The sequence below is a fragment of the Caretta caretta genome, chromosome 2 (assembly GCF_965140235.1).
Source record: "Caretta caretta isolate rCarCar2 chromosome 2, rCarCar1.hap1, whole genome shotgun sequence".
NCBI lineage: Eukaryota > Metazoa > Chordata > Testudines > Cheloniidae > Caretta > Caretta caretta.
The window spans coordinates 14,411,921-14,429,687 of NC_134207.1; the positions used below are offsets into that span (position 1 = coordinate 14,411,921).

General features: G+C 42.4%; 1 protein-coding gene across 2 annotated transcripts in view; it reads right to left on the reverse strand.

Moving 5' to 3' along the window:
* Positions 1-17,520, reverse strand: part of KHDRBS3 (KH RNA binding domain containing, signal transduction associated 3) — a 205,368-nt gene extending 187,848 nt beyond the window's left edge. For both annotated transcript variants that reach the window (XR_007355434.2, XM_048841719.2), the window contains exon 1: positions 17,093-17,520. Coding sequence is in view for 1 of the 2 variants with exons in the window: in XM_048841719.2 (XP_048697676.1) it covers positions 17,093-17,180 (88 nt within the window). In the remaining variant the exon portion in view is untranslated. The remainder of the gene's footprint in view (positions 1-17,092) is intronic.
* Between the last annotated feature and the right edge of the window lie 247 nt (positions 17,521-17,767).

Genomic DNA, 17,767 nt, shown 5'->3' on the forward strand with positions numbered 1-17,767 from the left:
ACTTTTCTAATGTGATGGATGTGCCCTCTCTCCCCTGCCACAGCAGCCACAAAGCTGGGGCCTCTCCCCTGCCACAGCAGCCACAAAGCTGGGGCTGAGAAGGAGGACAGTCTCTCCCCAGCAGCTGCAGCCCTGGAGCTGGGAAAAGTCTCCTTTTTCTCTGGCTGCTGCAGCCCTGCATGTCCCCTATTCGGACCTCACTGACCCCCTCCCACCAACTCCCTCTCCCCCGCTCCAAACCCCAGGCCACCACCTCATCTTACATGTGCATCTTCTCCAGGGTCCAAGCCTGCGTGCCTCCACTAATAAGGTAGGTGGTCCTTCATTCTCATGTGCAGCTGCCCAGGTGTGCACCTTAGAGGGAACTATCTGCGGAGTGCCTAAATGGAGTTTGCGGACCACAGGATGAGACCTCTGATCTAAAGTATCTGCTTTAAAAACTTTCTCCAAATCACCCAAGACTATTGTTACCTCTCCCACTCAATAGAAATGCTGGTAAGAGATGCATCCCAAAGCACAGAATGAATGCAGAAAGCCCATTAGTACTGGACTAATTGTAGCAGCAGTCATCCAAACAAAAAGGGGGGGGTGTAGCTCATGCACGTATCCCACGTTTTTTCTAAGAGGTATTTTTCCTATTCACAGTTCCTCTTGCTGTATGATTCAAATAAGTTAAAATGAGAGAAGTTCTCACTGAAATTGAGGGGTATATAGAATCTTAAAGGATTCAGGGGCAGCCGCAACTCATCATTGTCACTCCATCATACCAATACTTCCATTGTGGAGAAAAGAAAAAAAAAGACAACCCTAAAGAAAATTGATACAAAGCTTCATATGAATGCACACACACACACGCGCGCAAGCAAGAGTTTATTGAAAAGTTTTTAGCCAAAGGTTTCATAGATGGAATTTCTCTATAAAAAGAAAACCAAGGAAGGAAAAATCCTCCCAAGAGTTGTATAAAAAACTTCCTATATGCTCACCAAGAAAGCGTAAAAGATTTACCAACCACTAATGTTAGACTAGCATTTGTTTGCTGCCTTGTAGGTTCGCTCTTGGTGAGCTGCTAGCTGAAGCTGAAAATCTGATAAAGATATCAAATGCAAGAGATGGAAAGCAGCCAGCGATATAGCATCAACTGGAAGTAGAGAATAATAGGTGAAGCAAAACTCACTTAACTTCCCAGTTTCCTATTAATTTTATACTTGACAAAAAAAAATGTGATGAAAGAAGGCAGTTGAAAAACACAAAAAAGACAAGCAATGGAAAGAGAGAAACAAGGAGAAGAGCATACATGAAAAGTTCTATATAAAGGGACGGATCTGAAAGGGGAAATCTATGCAACGAACAAACAATGCATTACGTAAGACAGGGAGACCCCCCACTGCTGAAAGAAAATTATGTTTTAGTCTCTTACAAGTTACAGTACATGGATATCTGTTCTCTTCCTACCCCAGTCTTCATGGCCTGCTCCTTTTCTCAGAGATCATATAGTCTGAACTCCAATACATCAAAGACCATCACACTTCACCCAGTTACCCTTGTATTGAGCCCGATAACCTAGTTGACTAAAGCATAAATTCTAGAAAAGCACAGTCTAGATAGAAGTGGACAGAGAATCCACCACTTCCCTTAGTAGTTTGGCCAATGGGTGATCACCTTCCCTATTACAAATCTGTGCCTTATTTCTAATTTGAATTTGTTTGGCTTCATCTTCCGGGACACTGATTCCGGTTATCTTTCTCTGACAGATTAAATGACTCTTTAGCACCCAATACTTTCTACTTTGTGAAGGTACTTACACCCTTGAAACAGTCATCTCTCAATATTCTTAGAGTTCAATCTCTTTAATTTATCAAAATCTCACCGCAAGGCATTTTCTTCAAACCACAAATTTTGTGGCTCCTCTGCACTCTCTCATTTTTCAACATTCTTCTTAAAAGGCGGAAACCAAAACCTTCACAGTATTCCAGTATTTTTTCAACCACTGCCATATACAGAGAATCACCTCCCTACTCCTAATCTCTTTGTTTATTCATCCAAGGATCACAATAGCCCTTATTGTCACATCACACTATTTAGTTGATTGCCCACCGCCCCCAAGAATCACTGCTTTCCAGGATGTAATCCTGCAGTCTGTAGGTTTGGGCTACCTTCCCTGTTCCTAGATGTATAATTTTGCACTTGGCTGTATTAAAATACATTTTGTTTGAATGGACACAGCTTACCAAGCAATCCAAATCACTCTATACCAGAGGTTCTTAAATTGGGGTGAGTCCCCCTGAAGGGGCACAGAATGTATTCTGGGGAGCGACATGAGAACATTCAGGGAAGAGAAAACTTACTGCCTACATTTTACCCACATCAATGAAAAACTAGCAAAATTGGATACCTCCAGATATAGCTGGTCTTCAGATGGCACTGTGTATTTTGACGGATTTCTGTTAAACTTGCATAGCCTTATACAAAGTTGTTACCATCTGTATGTTAATCCATTTGCTACAATGCAGTGTGCATATTTAATTGCAAACATTGACCACAATTGCGGTTTTGCTTTTGTGTTTATTACAGTGGATAATTTGCTCTGTTTGAATCAATGCCTTACTGTTTAATATGTAGTGTATGTATGTTTTATATGCGTTCTTTTTTAAAAATCGGTATATGTACTTGTGTGGGGGGGTGTAAACTATGACAGATACAAAGAAGGGGAACACAATCAAACAAGTTTGAGAATAATTGCTCATACAACTGCCCTCTCCTCATTAATTTACCACTCCAGTCTGTGTGTCATCCACAAATTTTTTTAAAGAGTGATTTTAGATTTACTTCTACTTTATGTACCCCACTAGAAACACCACCCTTCAATGATTCCTCAGATAACTACCTTGAGAGGTCTCATATAGCAGATTCTTAATCCATTTACCATGTGCTGTAATATCACATAGTGATTAAAAAAAAAAAACAGAATGCCATGCAATATAAAGTCAGATGCTTTACAAAAGGACCCCAACCCTGATACTTCACTCTTCCATAAAAAAGGGACAAAGGAGTTTAATATCTTGACTTGAAGAATAATTTTAACTCCTCCCACCCCCACAGTAGGGGGGGTGGAATTCCAGAGAGGGCATAGAAAAGGTTGCCTATGTAGAATTTAGGAGTACATGCAAGTCAAACAAGACCAGAACATAAGAGTAGACGATCAGTACTCTGACCTTCTTACTGACTTCTCCAGTAAGGTACTCAGAAGGTTACAGTTTTAATTTGCGTGGCTGATGTTAATGAGGATTAGAAGTGACAAACCATATCAATTTAAATTTGAAACCTTTATATTTCATCACTCTCATTGACTGTCAAAGTAAGTGTGCAACTGAATCAGAAGTCAGTTTAGACTAGATGAGATCATCAGTGAGTGGCTGCAGGCTGGAGTCATGCTTCAGAGCAGAGGAGCCCAGGGTGAAGCAGTGTGATTAGCTTAAGCTGTTATTTTACAGCATCCTTGTTAACTACTTGCTACATAAAGTATTTGACTCATGTTGGCATCAGAAGTCAGAGGAACAATTACAGAGTCCACAAATTTGACATTTAAGGTTCTCAGAAGTTTCATATAGTTATTCAAAACCTAGTTTTATTGGGGGAGGGATCACAAAACCAGTCTTTTCAAGAAATGCTAAACTACCCAAACCAATCCCATTACTGAAAGTTTTAACCAGTGAAGTCTTATTTATTGCAGGTATAAGTCCTATTAGTGGGTGAGGAGTAATATTCAAACACTAACTGATTTCTAATGCATCTGCAGTCCCATTGCCTACTACTGCAGTAATAAAGAGAGGGGAAAAGAAAGAACCAAAGCAACTTAATGACAGGTTTCAGAGTAACAGCCGTGTTAGTCTGTATTCGCAAAAAGAAAAGGAGTACTTGTGGCACCTTAGAGACTAACCAATTTATTTGAGCATAAGCTTTCGTGAGCACTTTAGATAAGCTATTACCAGCAGGAGAGTGGGGTGGGAGGAGGCATTTTTTCATGCTTTTTGTGTGTATATAATAAGATCTTCTACACTTTCTACAACATGCATCCGATGAAGTGAGCTGTAGCTCACGAAAGCTTATGCTCAAATAAATTGGTTAGTCTCTAAGGTGCCACAAGTACTCCTTTTCTTTTTGCAAAGCAACTTAGTTATTTGTTTTTTTGTGAAGCTTCTAGAAAATCATGTCCAGTCATATAGCTACTTCTATTTTCCATAAAATCTGCTAACTAATCTACCTTTGCATGAACCTTTTCATGGTCTGACATTATCTGGTTAAAATAGGACCATATAGATCATTGTTACAACCACTGTTATATATTTGCAACAAATCTTTTACAAAATGTGGCATGTAAGAGGTCTATGGAAAGGTTATGATTTGCTGAATACAATTATGCTATTTGTATGCATGTATAACTTAAAATACAAAAATGATGAGTACTGGATATATACCTGGATTTCAAATGTTTGCTCCTGGGGTAACGCCCACAAGGTAGTTAGCCAGCACATCTTGGAGAGACTAGTCACATTGAGTGGCCCATCAAAAGGGCACTTAACTCACAATGAGCCATTGGAGATGCCCATCTAAACTGAATGGACCTTCCTGTGGCTGTTCCATCTGAAGTCTAGGTAATGGCTTCCTACCATGACTAAGCAAAATCAGGCAGACAGGTGACTTGCCCATGTGACTCCAAACTCCCATCTTTTTACCTGTAATTTTCCACTAGCTGTGCTGAGGGCTTTGTTTGAAACAATGGGTTTCCCTCACCATGGCAGAAGCTATAAAAGGTCCTGGAAACACCTTTGTTTTGCCTCTTTCCTGCTCAAACCTCTGGACTATGGACTTATACTAATGGGAGCACTCTAACCAAGGGACTGATGTCCTTCCAGTGATTTGGAAGCAACCAGAGACTTAAACCAGCAGTTTATTCCATCACTGCTACAAGTCTGAACCAAGAACTTCGTATGTATTTGATTCCTTTAACCAATTTTAAACACTGTTTATGAATAAACCTTTTGATTTTAGACACTAAAGGATTGGCAAGAGTTTGATGTTTGGGTAAGATCTGAGATATATATTGACCTGGGTGTGTGGCTGGTCCTTTGGGATCAAGAGAACCTTATATTTAATGAGGCTGGTTGTAAAGAACCACTCATCTTTAAATCCAGTGTTTTGGGGCAATACAAGGACTGGAATACCTAAGGAAACTGCTTTTATAACTTCTTGTTAGTCAGTGTGGTGAGACAGAAGTTTTTTTGTTGCTGATTTGGTATATCTTATGGAGGAATAACCACCAGTTTGGGGTGGTGTATCTGCCTTATTTCTCAGCAGTTTGTCCTGAATTTGTGTACATTTGAATTTGAATACAATTCTCAGTTGTGACCCCCCGAAGCACGGTTACATGTGGATCTTTCATTCTTTTGCCATGATCATTATTCCATCAAGAAAATCATTGCCTACTCCCAAGCAGACATTACTTTCTAAGTCACTTCTGGGGAGGACAATTTACTCAGAGTGACTCATAGGCTTAAGCAAGCCTCTTCTCATTATGGATCAATTATTTTCAACTGAGTAGACTAAGCATACAGCCCGCAAATGGTTTAGTACATCTTATTAACTTACTGTCCTCATCTCTGAGGAATTTTCTTTATCTACATTTTTAGTTACAAAATGTCTACTTCTCTTACAAAGCAATTTGATAGCCACTCAGAAGAAACACTTGTACAAATCTGTGCTGTCCCTCCTTCTCAGTCAAAAGAGAGACACTGTGATAGCAGATGAAAGATTAGAGGTTGTGCAGTAATAAAATAGTGGCCACAGAATGAAGGCTTAAGGAGAGATCATCATCCCCCAAACCTGTCACACTCCCAGTCCTCACACAAACAATTCACTACCAAAGATATTTACATCAAATAAAATATGAATGTCACTTCACAGTCTTCTAACCAGAAACACACCTTTAAGAGAGTCCCTGAACATTGAAAAATTATGGCATATCCCATGTTGTGACAAAGTTCCTCCTACCTTGGTGGATCTTGTGCTTATTGGCGGATTTGCTTGCCTTGGAGCTTCACGGCAGCACTCAGTTTGGCTGTTTTCGTGAACTTACAGTCCAGGTCAACTCCTCCTGTGTCTGACCAGGAGTTGGGAGGTTTGGGGGGGAACCTGGGCCCGTCCTGTACTCTGCATTCCAGCCCACGGCCCTGTGGAATGCAGCTATCTAGAGTGCCTTCTGGAAAAGCTGTGCGACAGCTACAACTCCCTGGGCTACTTCCCCATGGCCTCCTCCCAACACCTTCTTTATCCTCACCGTAGGACGTACCTCTTGGTGTCTGATAATGCTTGTACTCCTCAGTCCTCTAACAGCATGCGTTCTAACTCTCAGCTCCTAGTGCCTCTTGCTCCCAGCTCCTCCCAGGTGCACCACAAACCAAAGTGAGCTCCTTCTTAAACCCAGGTGCCCTGATTAGCCTGCCTTAATTGATTCTAGCAGCTTCTTGATTGGCTGCAGGTGTTCTAATCAGCCTGTCTGTCTTAACTGTCTACAGAAGGTTCCTGGTTGTTCTGAAACCTTCCTTGTTACCTTACCCAGGGATACCTTACCCAGGGAAAAGGGACCTACTTAACCTGGGGCTAATATATTTGCCTTCTATTACTCTCCTGTACCCATCTGGCCCAACCCTGTCACAATGTATAAAAATTACAAATTCTTAGTAAAATACAGTATGCTGCAGACTTTTGTTGAGGAAACCTGACTGAAGATGCAGATGCTTTGAGAAATGCAGAGTCACTGTTTACAAAATAAAACTGATTAATTACAGCTTCAAACACCCAATTCTTTAACAGCATAATAAAATTAATCAGTACTACTTACTATTTGTGGAGGAAATTAACTGAATAAAAGTCAGTAGCTTACTTTATCCCTGAAGTATTTTGGGGACAAAGTTTAGTTCTCAAGATCTTTAATTGTTTTATTTCATTGTTACTCCAAGTAATTTGTACATAAAAACCAGCAGGCCTGTTCTGTGATCAGTACTAGCTGCCCATTCAATAAAATGGATCAAAATATAGTTAATATACAAAAAACAGCCTCTCCCCCGAGGAAAGGTCTATTGCTGCCTTATATCTGGCCATGTCAGTGGAAATCATCAAGAGTGGAACTGCAAACTAATTCAACTACTCTGTGTAGGATGAGAGACAGGGTCTTGTGTCACGAACTTGCATCTGTGAACCTCTTCCCTTCAACATACATACAAGTAAAATATATTACATCTTTCTGTAATAACCTGGAATCCGTATTTCCTTTTAGTTGATGTTTGCATCTCTAATGCTTTTGCATTTATATGTTTCTTCTATTCCAAGCATTTAACCTAAATACAGTACATGGGCCTTAGTGGGTGGTATGGGTTGAGATTGTTTCTTCTGAGGGTGAGGGGCAGGTGTAAGGTTCCCATATGCCTTCTGTAATGAAGAACTACAAATGAAAATGTTAACAGGTTTTATTTCTATTAATTTCTTTAAATTTGATTTTAACATATTTCAACAGGCATTCACAAGGGCTAATAACATACATAACTAGAGAAAGGCAGTTCCTATCCTCATTTCTCTCCATTATTTTAACAGAAATCCTTCCCTTTCCAACCTTTTTCAGCATTCTGTGTGTTCACAGCCTGGTTTACACTACAGAGTTAGGCTGAAGGAAGCTGCTTAAAGTCAAACTATTAATGTATGTATTTACACTATCAGGTCCTTTAAGTCAACCTAAGTTGCCTCTGACGTGGACTTCTGTAATCCACCTCTGCAAGGGGCGTAGTGCTTAGTTTGATTTTCATGGGCCGACTGTGAGGCAGCGCAGACACAGTGTTGTCTAATTAGACTTAATTGGCCTCCAGGTGGTATCTCCAATGCTCATCTGCGACCGCTCTGGAGATCATTCTCAACTCTGCTGCACTGCAGCCAGGTACACAGGAAACAGCCCCTCCCCTGCTAAAGCACCGGAACTTTTGATTACCCATTTCCTGTTTGATTAGTATTGGGAGCATACCAGCTTGAGCACAGCTGATCGTGGAGACTACACACCTAAAACGTGCCCCAGCCTGGTCTGTACAGGAGGTGGTGGATCTCATCACTATGTGTGAAGAAGAGTCTGTGCAAGCAAAGCTCTGATCCAGCAGAAGAAACATTGATATCTATGTAAAGATCACTCATGGAATGGGGGAGAAGAGCTACATGCGGGACACACAGCATTACTGTATGAAAATAAAAACTTCGCCAGGCGTACTAGATGAACAGTTCTGGTGCTGAACCCCACACATGCTGGTTCTACAATGAGCTGCATGTGATTCTTGTGGGGTGACCCTACAAGCACCCCCCCCACACACACACACACACACAAGCAACGTGGACACCTCACAGGTGTGAGAGTCTAGGGATAACAAGGAGAATGATATGGTGGAGGAGGAGGAGAATGGGAGACAGGCTCCATTCTCCCCGAGAACCAGGAAATATTTTTAACCCCAGAGCATTGCGGGTTGCAGGACATCATAGTGGCGGACCATGATGCCAGGGAAGGCACCGCTGGCACGTACACAATTACAATGAAAGTCTAGTTAAACTTTAGGGGGTGCACACTTTCAATGGTATTGTATGTTTACTGTGAAGAAAAAGTGAGGTGCTATGGCTCTCTGCTTACAAGAGGCTGCTCCAGCTACGCAGAGGGTTGCCCCCCAGAAAGATTGTTTATGTGGACTGAGATATCCATGGAGGATTCCCAGGCTCTCTAGGAAACTTTCATGGAGGTACTCTGCCATCCTTTGCAGAAGGTTTCTGGGCAGGGAGTCTTATTTCTTCCACCATGGTAGGACACTTTCCCCACACAACTCCTGAATTAATTCAGCTGGCATCATTGTAGTACACAGCGACCAGGTTTATACCCAGCACTTGCAACATCTCCTTCCTTTCCACCTCTGTTACCCTCAGGAGACTAATATCACATAGGGTCACCTAGGGGAAAACAGGTGAAGTCCTCATTAAAAGTGCTCTTACATGGAAAAGAGGCATGTAGACCCATCCCGCCCCACGCACACGTTCCAGATTGCCAAACTACATGGCCACTAATGTGCCTTTACTGTGCTTGGCATGGATCGCAAATAGTTTAAAGTGGCTGATGAGGATTTGAGCCCCCCCCTGAGAGATTCCACGATTTGGAAATGAAAATGTTTGTCCCTGCCCCCTTCATAAACAGCTTCCCATGGTTCTATGGGAAAGGGCTACTGTTTGACTAGCTACCTGGGCTCCTGACATAAGCCTGCCATAAAACTTCATTAAAAAAGTGTAGTCACCCATGACCTGGGGGGGGGGGGGCAATACTACCCATGACTGGAGCAGCAAAAAACAGTAGAGTGAACAGTTATGGATTCTGATTATGTTATGGCTTGCACCTAGTCTAATAAGTTTTTTTTAAAAAAATGAAAAAACAGCCTTGCTATGGAAACATTTTATTCATGTACAATGGCTCCTTTATCCCCCCCTCCCCTAACAGCTGGAAATGTGTCCTGCGGCATGTCATCAACACCTGAAAGCAGACTTTTGGTGATTAGGAGAAGAACAAACATGGGAGGACATTTTCATTGAGATAATGAACGCCTCTGGGGCTGCTGACACAGAGCTGAAAGCATAGAGGATTTCACTGTCTGAGAAGTTAACAGGAAAGCATCCAATGAGTGTGGAGCACAGGATAAGATGCTTTGGATTATGAGGGACCAAGCAGACATGTTGAGGCATCTGGTTAAACTGCAGGAACAGAAGCAGGAGGGTGGAGTCCCTCTGCAGACCCTGGTGGACAGCCAGCCAGCATCACCTAGTGTAAAATCACCCTCCCACAAGTGCTCCATGATGCGTGGGTAAAAAGCCCATTATCCCTTTCACTTAACTTGGGCGGGGAGGGTACAAGGAACAGAAGACACCCCTTCCCAGACCTTTGATGATCTAGAATGTGGTGTTATGTTACACAGCTGAAAATGTTTCTGCCCTTCCAACTTTACAACCCTTTCCCCCCCCACCCCACCCCACCCCACCCCACCCCCAGGTTAGCTTTTCTCTCTTCTCCCTCCTTACTGATGTTTGTTAAATAAAGTAAATGGATTTGAGAAATAAATGTTCTTTGAGTAGAAGCATGGGGCTTGGGTGGGGGGTTGGCTTTACAAGTACAGTGATACAAACAAGGTGGAGGTTTGGGAAAAGCACAATGCACACAAGCAGCTCACATTACTCTAACAGCTTTTCAAAGCCTCATGGATATGCAGCGACCCTTGCTGTGCTCTTCTTATTGCCCTGGTGTCGGGCTGCTCAAAAATGGCTGCCATGTGATCAGTCTCAACTGCCCACCCTGGCAAAACCTTCCCCCTGCCCCCAGATATTCTGGAGCATACAGCTATAACTATGGGGATGGTCTCCTTACTATGGTCCAGCCTTGTTAGTAAACTTCTCTAGTGCCCTTTCAAATCACCAAAGGCACATTCAACCACCATTCTGCACCTGATGAGCCTATAATTGAACTGTTCCTTACTGCTGTCCAGGCGGCCAGTGTATGGCTTCATGAGCCATAGGAACAAGGGGTAGGCTGGGTCCCCCAGGATAACTATAGCATCTCAACATCAATGTTAATTCTGTTGTCTGGAAAGTCCCAGATTGCAGCTTTAACAGACCCAAGTTCCTAAAGATGCACGTCATGAACCTTTCCCGACCATCCTATGCTGATGTCAGTGAAATGCCCCCCGTGATCCACCAGGGCTTGTAAGACCACTGAAAAGTATGCCAAAGAGTACATAAACCAAAAGGGAATGTGGTCTGGTGTCAAGAGGGGGATATGCATGCTATTACCTCACTGCAATTAGGGAGCCCCATGGTGGCAAAACCATCCATTATGTCCTGCAAATTTCCAAGACTCACTACCCTTTGCAGCAGAAGTCGATTAAGGGCCCTGCACATTTGGAGCACAGCAACTCCCACAGTTGACTTGCCTACTCCAAATTGATTCCCCACTGCCCAGTAACTGTCTCGTGTTGCAAGCTTCCAAATACGGCGATCGCCACTCACTTCTCCACTGTCAGAGCAGCTCTCATTTTTGTGTTGCTGAACTGCAGGGCAGGGGAAAGCTCTGCACAAAGTTCCTGGAAGGTGGCCTTTTGCAGCCACTGCTCGTGCCATACCCGCAAAAGATGCAGTCCCAGTCCATGCTTGTTTCACAGGACCAGAAACGGTGCTCAGAGTGCAGCTGCTCTGTGACTGCCAGCAGCAATTGTGAACTGTCCCCCACTCCAATGGCTTGCAGCACAACTGAGCAGGCTCCACGCTTCTGAGGCTATGGTGTACGCACAGTGGTTTTAAGGACTAAAACCACTGGATTCTTTGCCATGGATATGAGGGAGGGAGCACAGTGCATCATGGGATGCTGATGCAGTGTTCCTATTCTCCTCTGTTTTGGTCCCATGAGGCATTGTACAAACTTCCTAAAACACAGTGTGGCAAGTTGCACTTTGGGATAGGTACCCACGATGCACTGCTTTGTGCATTGATATAGGTGCTGCTAGTGAGGACGCACTCCATCGAGACAATGAGTATGGTGTGGCACCGCGCAATTGACTTCATTAATTCAGAGGCTCGAGGTCAAATTAGATAGAGTCAACTTAATTTAGTTGAGACAAGCCCTAGTTACTGAACTACGGAACAGTTTAATAGGTATTATGTCAGCCTCTCTAGTATTTAGATGTGCAAATGTATAATCTGAAAGACAGTCAGCCTTGCAGACACAACACTGTGCTTGATAAAGGGCACTGAATTGTACACCAAGAAAGAGTAGTTTAACTTTTGACAGCAATGACATGTCCAGAGGTAGAAAACAAGTTAGGCAACCTAATCTCAAAAGACAGATTCAAGTTGCACATCTTTAAGTAGTATTTTCAGTAGCAGATATAACATTACAAAAACCTGGTGATAAATTCAGCTATGAAGCCTATGAAAGTTCACCCTCACCTCAGAAAATAATTGCTATAATTCTTCACACCTTCAAGTGCATTACTATAGAGAGATTTTAATTTTAACCAGGAGCAACTTACTGCTGATGTCTTCAATTCAGTTTGTTTCCGTATATGTTAAGGAGCAGATGTAACCATTGCATATTAAAGTTGTTACACCTGCAAAGATTTAGTAGGATGATTGACGAGTCCCTTATGCTACAGAAATTTTAAACACTTCCCTCTGCATGATAAGCTATTGCCATGATAAGGTTAAAGATCAAAGCTATATCTAATGCCTTTGATTAAGGCGATTGTAAAAAACAAAAAACCACACACCACAATTTCTAGGAAACTTCTCTCACCTCTTAGATGAAAATTTCAGCTTCTAAAGCCAAAAATGTATTTTATTTCTCTACCAAAATAGCAGTTCCCAAACACTGCAAAACATGGAAAAAAATGCAGAACTGAACTGCATGCTCTTACATGGCCATGGGGGTGCCCACCACCTTGATTTTTCCCCCCATGTGATCTAACCTCCATGGGAGAGGCACCAGAGGCTTTCCTTTAGGATAAGAGCTACTATATGTAGGCTAGAATTAGCCAGAATGTTTTATTCCTGGTACTTAACAGCTGCATATTAATCCCTTCAGAACTGCCAATTTATAAGTATATGAAAACCTCACCCATGTGTCTGGCTCTCTTGTGTCAAAAACCTAACTACGTTTATAGAAAGAAAGCTAATTGTATTACAGTAAACAGGTTTAATATGTTTTGCTCAAGTAGAAAAGTAAACAAACATCTGATTCAGAGAAGAACTGACAATATATTCTCATTACCTCCTGGAGAAGGACCCCTACTGTTCTACCAAATTTAAGCAGTAGTGGATTGCTCCAATACTTGTTTAACACTGCACTTCAACAATAACGTTTTCTCAATTTATATTGGTGAAAATTCTATTAAAGCCATTGGAGGCCTCACATTTTGGGGGAACAATAGGAGAAAATTACTGCTCTATAGCAATTGAAAATAGCAAGCAATGAAGTTAATAAGTATGTAGGTAGGCAACAAATATGTAGGTGCTCATTTCAATTCCATCAGTATGCTCAATGCCAGCAAATGCTTTTTGCCAAGCAAACACAGTATTACTTAACCTCGTTTCTCTGTAGTAGTTCAGAATTGTCTGGTAAAGAGTTCCTCTCTCCGTGCTCTGACCCGATGTTTATTATGCCCTGTAGTTTACAGAGTTCTGTAACCAAACCTTCAGACCAAGAAAGCATACAAGCATGTATATTTTATGATTTCTAATGGCAGATGAAAAAAATCTCAGTATACTGTTGTGTATTACCATGTGGAGACTATAATTGGCAGTTATGTAAAGTCTGGGCACAGGGCAGCTTCTCAATTCCCTCCCGATACTCAATTTCAAGATGGCAAGTCATTTGTGACTATTATTGTGCTCTCGTATGTACTGAAAAAATTGCACTTATTTCAGCCCTTCTGAACTTCGGGTTTTTTTTTTCCCAATACTGTGACTGATGTTGCTCAATAAGTCCCAAGAAGTGATTCTAAAAGAATTAGGAAAATTGGCTTTATTCATCAAAATATGTTTGCCTTTCCACACAGTGGAGCGTATCCATAAGACAATCTTTTCCGTTGATTTGGCAAAAGTTAAAATAAACTAACAATAATTAAACTGAATTTTGAAAACCTTACAAATAACTATTTTTGCAACCCAAATCCCAATTTTGATTATTGCACCATTGGCGGGGGGGGAGGTAGTGTTACTGAATGGGTAAGAATTAAACTTCTATTACTTTCAAATAAGCAAAAATAGTGACATGTTTAGATTTTCTGATTCTTGAACAATTGTAAGAAAGGGAAGTTAACTCAGCTTTTCAACTTTAGTACAAACCACCAAAATTACAAGTTCGGGTAGAAAAAGAAAACATTTTTAAAAAGTGTTATATTCTATTTTACCAAGAAGATCATAGCCTGCTATAATTAAGAAGAATAGGTTAAAAAGTTATTAACTTCTGAAGTCAAAGTAATATTAAAAACATCCTATTTCAGTAAGACTAGCAGATACCCTACATATTCCATTTCTTTTAGTCAGCAGCAACTTCAAAACAGTAGATTATACACAACTGTCTATGAGGCCAGCCATCAACTCAGGTAATTTTAAGTAGTTAAGGTTACAGAAGCCTGATTTTAAGTTGGAGCAGTAACTTCGTAGTTACTATGCTTTTATTTTAGGAGCTTACATTTCAAAAGATAAAATGAGTGAAACATCTAAGTCTGTGACTAATGGCGCAGAAATTAAATCTGAAGCCGAACAAAAATCTACCTAAGTACAAGATATATTACTAACAAATGTGGTACTGAGAACACCATTCATGTTTTAGTTGTACGAGCTAAAAGAGCACCTTTGAAAACATGTGGGGAGACACACACACACACTCTAAAACTACTGTACCAGGAAACAGGATTAGAAATAGAGGTGACCCTGGTTATCAATAAAAAAAAATATACCAAAGGGCGAGCCCTAGGTATTAATTCTGGTTAATTTACTTTGTCATCAAACTTCAGACCCACAGTTAGGTACATTAGTTAAAGATCAACTTCTAACTATATACTGTCCTCAAACATCATGACAGTTATTCCCTTTTCTGTTAAAGTTTGATTAAACTTACATCAGTAATTACAAAAAATTTAAGCACATATTTAACAGAGATACTTATTCACAGTATCAGAAAACTTGATTTACACTAAGATTTCCCTTCTCAAATAATTTTACCTTAAGTTAATTGGAAATTTTACAAAAAAGATTCCTTCAGATAAGATTGTCTAGTGTTTCGCTCATGGGATTTTTTTTGGCGTAAACTTTGCATTGTTTTAGAGTATCAAGCTACAAAACCATGGTATTTGCATTATGCAATTGAGATTATGTGCATCAATCATCAAGCAACACCTTGTTAGTCCTTAAATTTAAAGCCAGAAATTATTTCCTAGCACACTGCAAATCAACAAGCTATGCCAATCTAACAACATTTGTAACTTAGATATGGAACAATGAATGTAATGAAGCAAATACCAGTATAGCCTTCCGATGATTTCAGCAATGAGATCAAGATGCATACTCGATTTTCATTTTTAAAAGTTAAGTGAATTGATTTGGTAATAAACCTGGAATACTACTACTTGTGAATTTTGTACCATATTACCTCAGCATATTTTAAAGTAATCTACCCATCATAAAGCAGTTTACCATTCAGACACTTCCCCGGAATAGCAGCCAAATTTACACTATACTTTCTTCTTTAATATTTAGGCAATAGACATTTCTGAAAATACTAGTGACCATTTAAAACAAATTATTTTTCAGTTTACTGTTGCTAATTGACTTTGACGCTTAGAAATCAATTTTTTCAATCACAGATTATAATTGCAGAAAATTCTGTTTTAGGCAATTTTGCATAAAACTGATTTTAAGAGCTACTTTCAATTTCTTAAGTTACTTACAAAGGTGTACATGACTTCCTGTGGGAAAGCTTAGTTTGCAGGCCACTTCTTAAAGAAATTATGTTCATATTTGTTCTATTTAGTTTTGCTGGCATACTGGACAGCTCCTAGAGAACAATTTTTTTTGTTGAATAAGTAAGGCTATTTTGAGATAAACGATGCACATGCAGTTGAATCTATTCTTACTATATATTAATACATAACCCAACTATGGACTGTTTGCAGCATAACCTGACAGGCGTGTACGCTCAATAATCCCAAAGCAACACTTCACATAGCAGTGGCAACATGAAAAATCTGGAATCAAGACTAAATGTCCTATGCATATAAATTTAAACAATTCTTCTCATTCTGCTAATAGGATGTTATTTTGCTGAGTAATTAAGATTACACTTTGTTTTATTTATTCTCTGATTTTGTAACCCCAGTCCTCGTTAACTCCACTGATCACACACTGTACAATTCAGATTCTCTCACAGCAGCCTGCACAGTAGGTAACAATAAAAAAAAACATAGTTCACTAGACACAAGAGCAAGCCCAATTAGGAATGTAAACAAAAAAAAAGCATTAGAAGTGGATCAAGAACAATAAACCTTTTAGAAACTGCAGTAATTAACTTAAATGATCGTCATCAATAATCCAATAGAAGTAAAACAGGAAAATATCGTGATACCGTTTATTTGAACTAAAATTACAGTGTTTGACAATCCTATATTATCTGCTCACTAAAAGTGTATATTTTCCTTCTAAAGCCCACTCTTTAAACAATTTGGGTATTTAAGGGAACTTCACGACATCCGTCTGCTCAAACGCGAAGCGAAGAATCACAAGGTGCATTGTTCTCGGGGCCATTTTTTTTTCCTTCTTACTTTACACAAACTCGTCAAGCTTCCTTCTCCTAGCAGAAATGTACATCACTATTAAGATCAATTGAAAGCGACAACATCAAACCCACAAGTGTCAACAGATCGGGACAACGCGTCACGTCCCAAGCACACCCCAGAGAGAAGACCCGGCTTCCTCCCCAGCCCTAGGACCAGAGGCATCCTACTGCGAGAGATCACAACAGGCTCCAGAGCTGAAGTCACCCCTTCGCCCCTCCTGGGCAGCGTCTGGACGGAGATTTCCCGTCCCTGGCAGGTGCGTCGCCCCCCACCGGGGGTGCGATGTGCCAAGGCACCAGCCGCGCTCTCTCCGCCTCCCGGTCCACGCGTGCTGGGGATCGCGTCTCGCCGGGAGATGGCGACCCAGCCGCCAAACCCCCCAGAGCGAGCGGCGCTTGGCCCCGGGAGCAACTTTCACCTGGCAGCCGCGGAGCGGTGGCCGGCGTCCCGGGCAGGCAACCGAAGGAGCCGGAGATGCCAGGCTCCGCACCTGGCTGCCAGCCGCCGACAGGAGCCCGCCCCGCCGGGACTCAGCCCGCGCCGCACGGAGCAAGCGAGCCCCCGTCCCCAACTCAGGGCCGCCCCTTCCCACGCCTCGGGGGTCCCGTCCCCCCCGCCCGCCCGCCCGCAGCCCCCGTGCCGCCCACCTTGGTTCACCAGCCGCAGCGCATGGGTGAAGGACGGGTCCAGCGAGTCCTTCTCCGCCATCAGCTCGGGCAGGTACTTCTCGTCCATCTCCGCTTCCCGCGCGCCAGGGGGACCTGCAAACAGGGCAGGCGGCGGCGGCACCAGGCGGAGTCCGAGACGTCGTAAATCCTCTCAGGCAGCGGCGAGGCAACGCCTCCCTCCGGCCCCCTCCTGCCCCGGGCTCCGGGAGCGCATCCAGCGGGCGCCACAGACCCACCACGGCCGCCCTACAAGACGGGGACCCCCTCCTCCCCCACCCGCCGAAGCCCGCCTTTGCTGCGGAGGAAAGGGGCAGCCACGGGGATGAGGAACCTGCGCGCACAACCGTTATCCAAAGCCGCCTCCGCCGAGGCTGCAACACCTGCAGCGGCTCCGCGCCGACTCAGCGGTAGAGGCTGGGAGCAGCAGGTTTAAATAGCGCCCGCTAGGCCACGCCCATCGCCAAGCAAAGGCCTCGCCCAACGTCCTTTCAAACCACGCCCCCGTGCGGTTTAGCCGCGCCCCTACGATCCTCCCAGCGGGCGGTGCCGTTTAGCCTCCTCAACGATCGTCCTGCCCTTCTCTTAAGATGCCTCACATTGGGTAGGCTCGCCTGTCAGTCAGCTACGTTCTGCGGCTTCTGATTGGCTGATTCT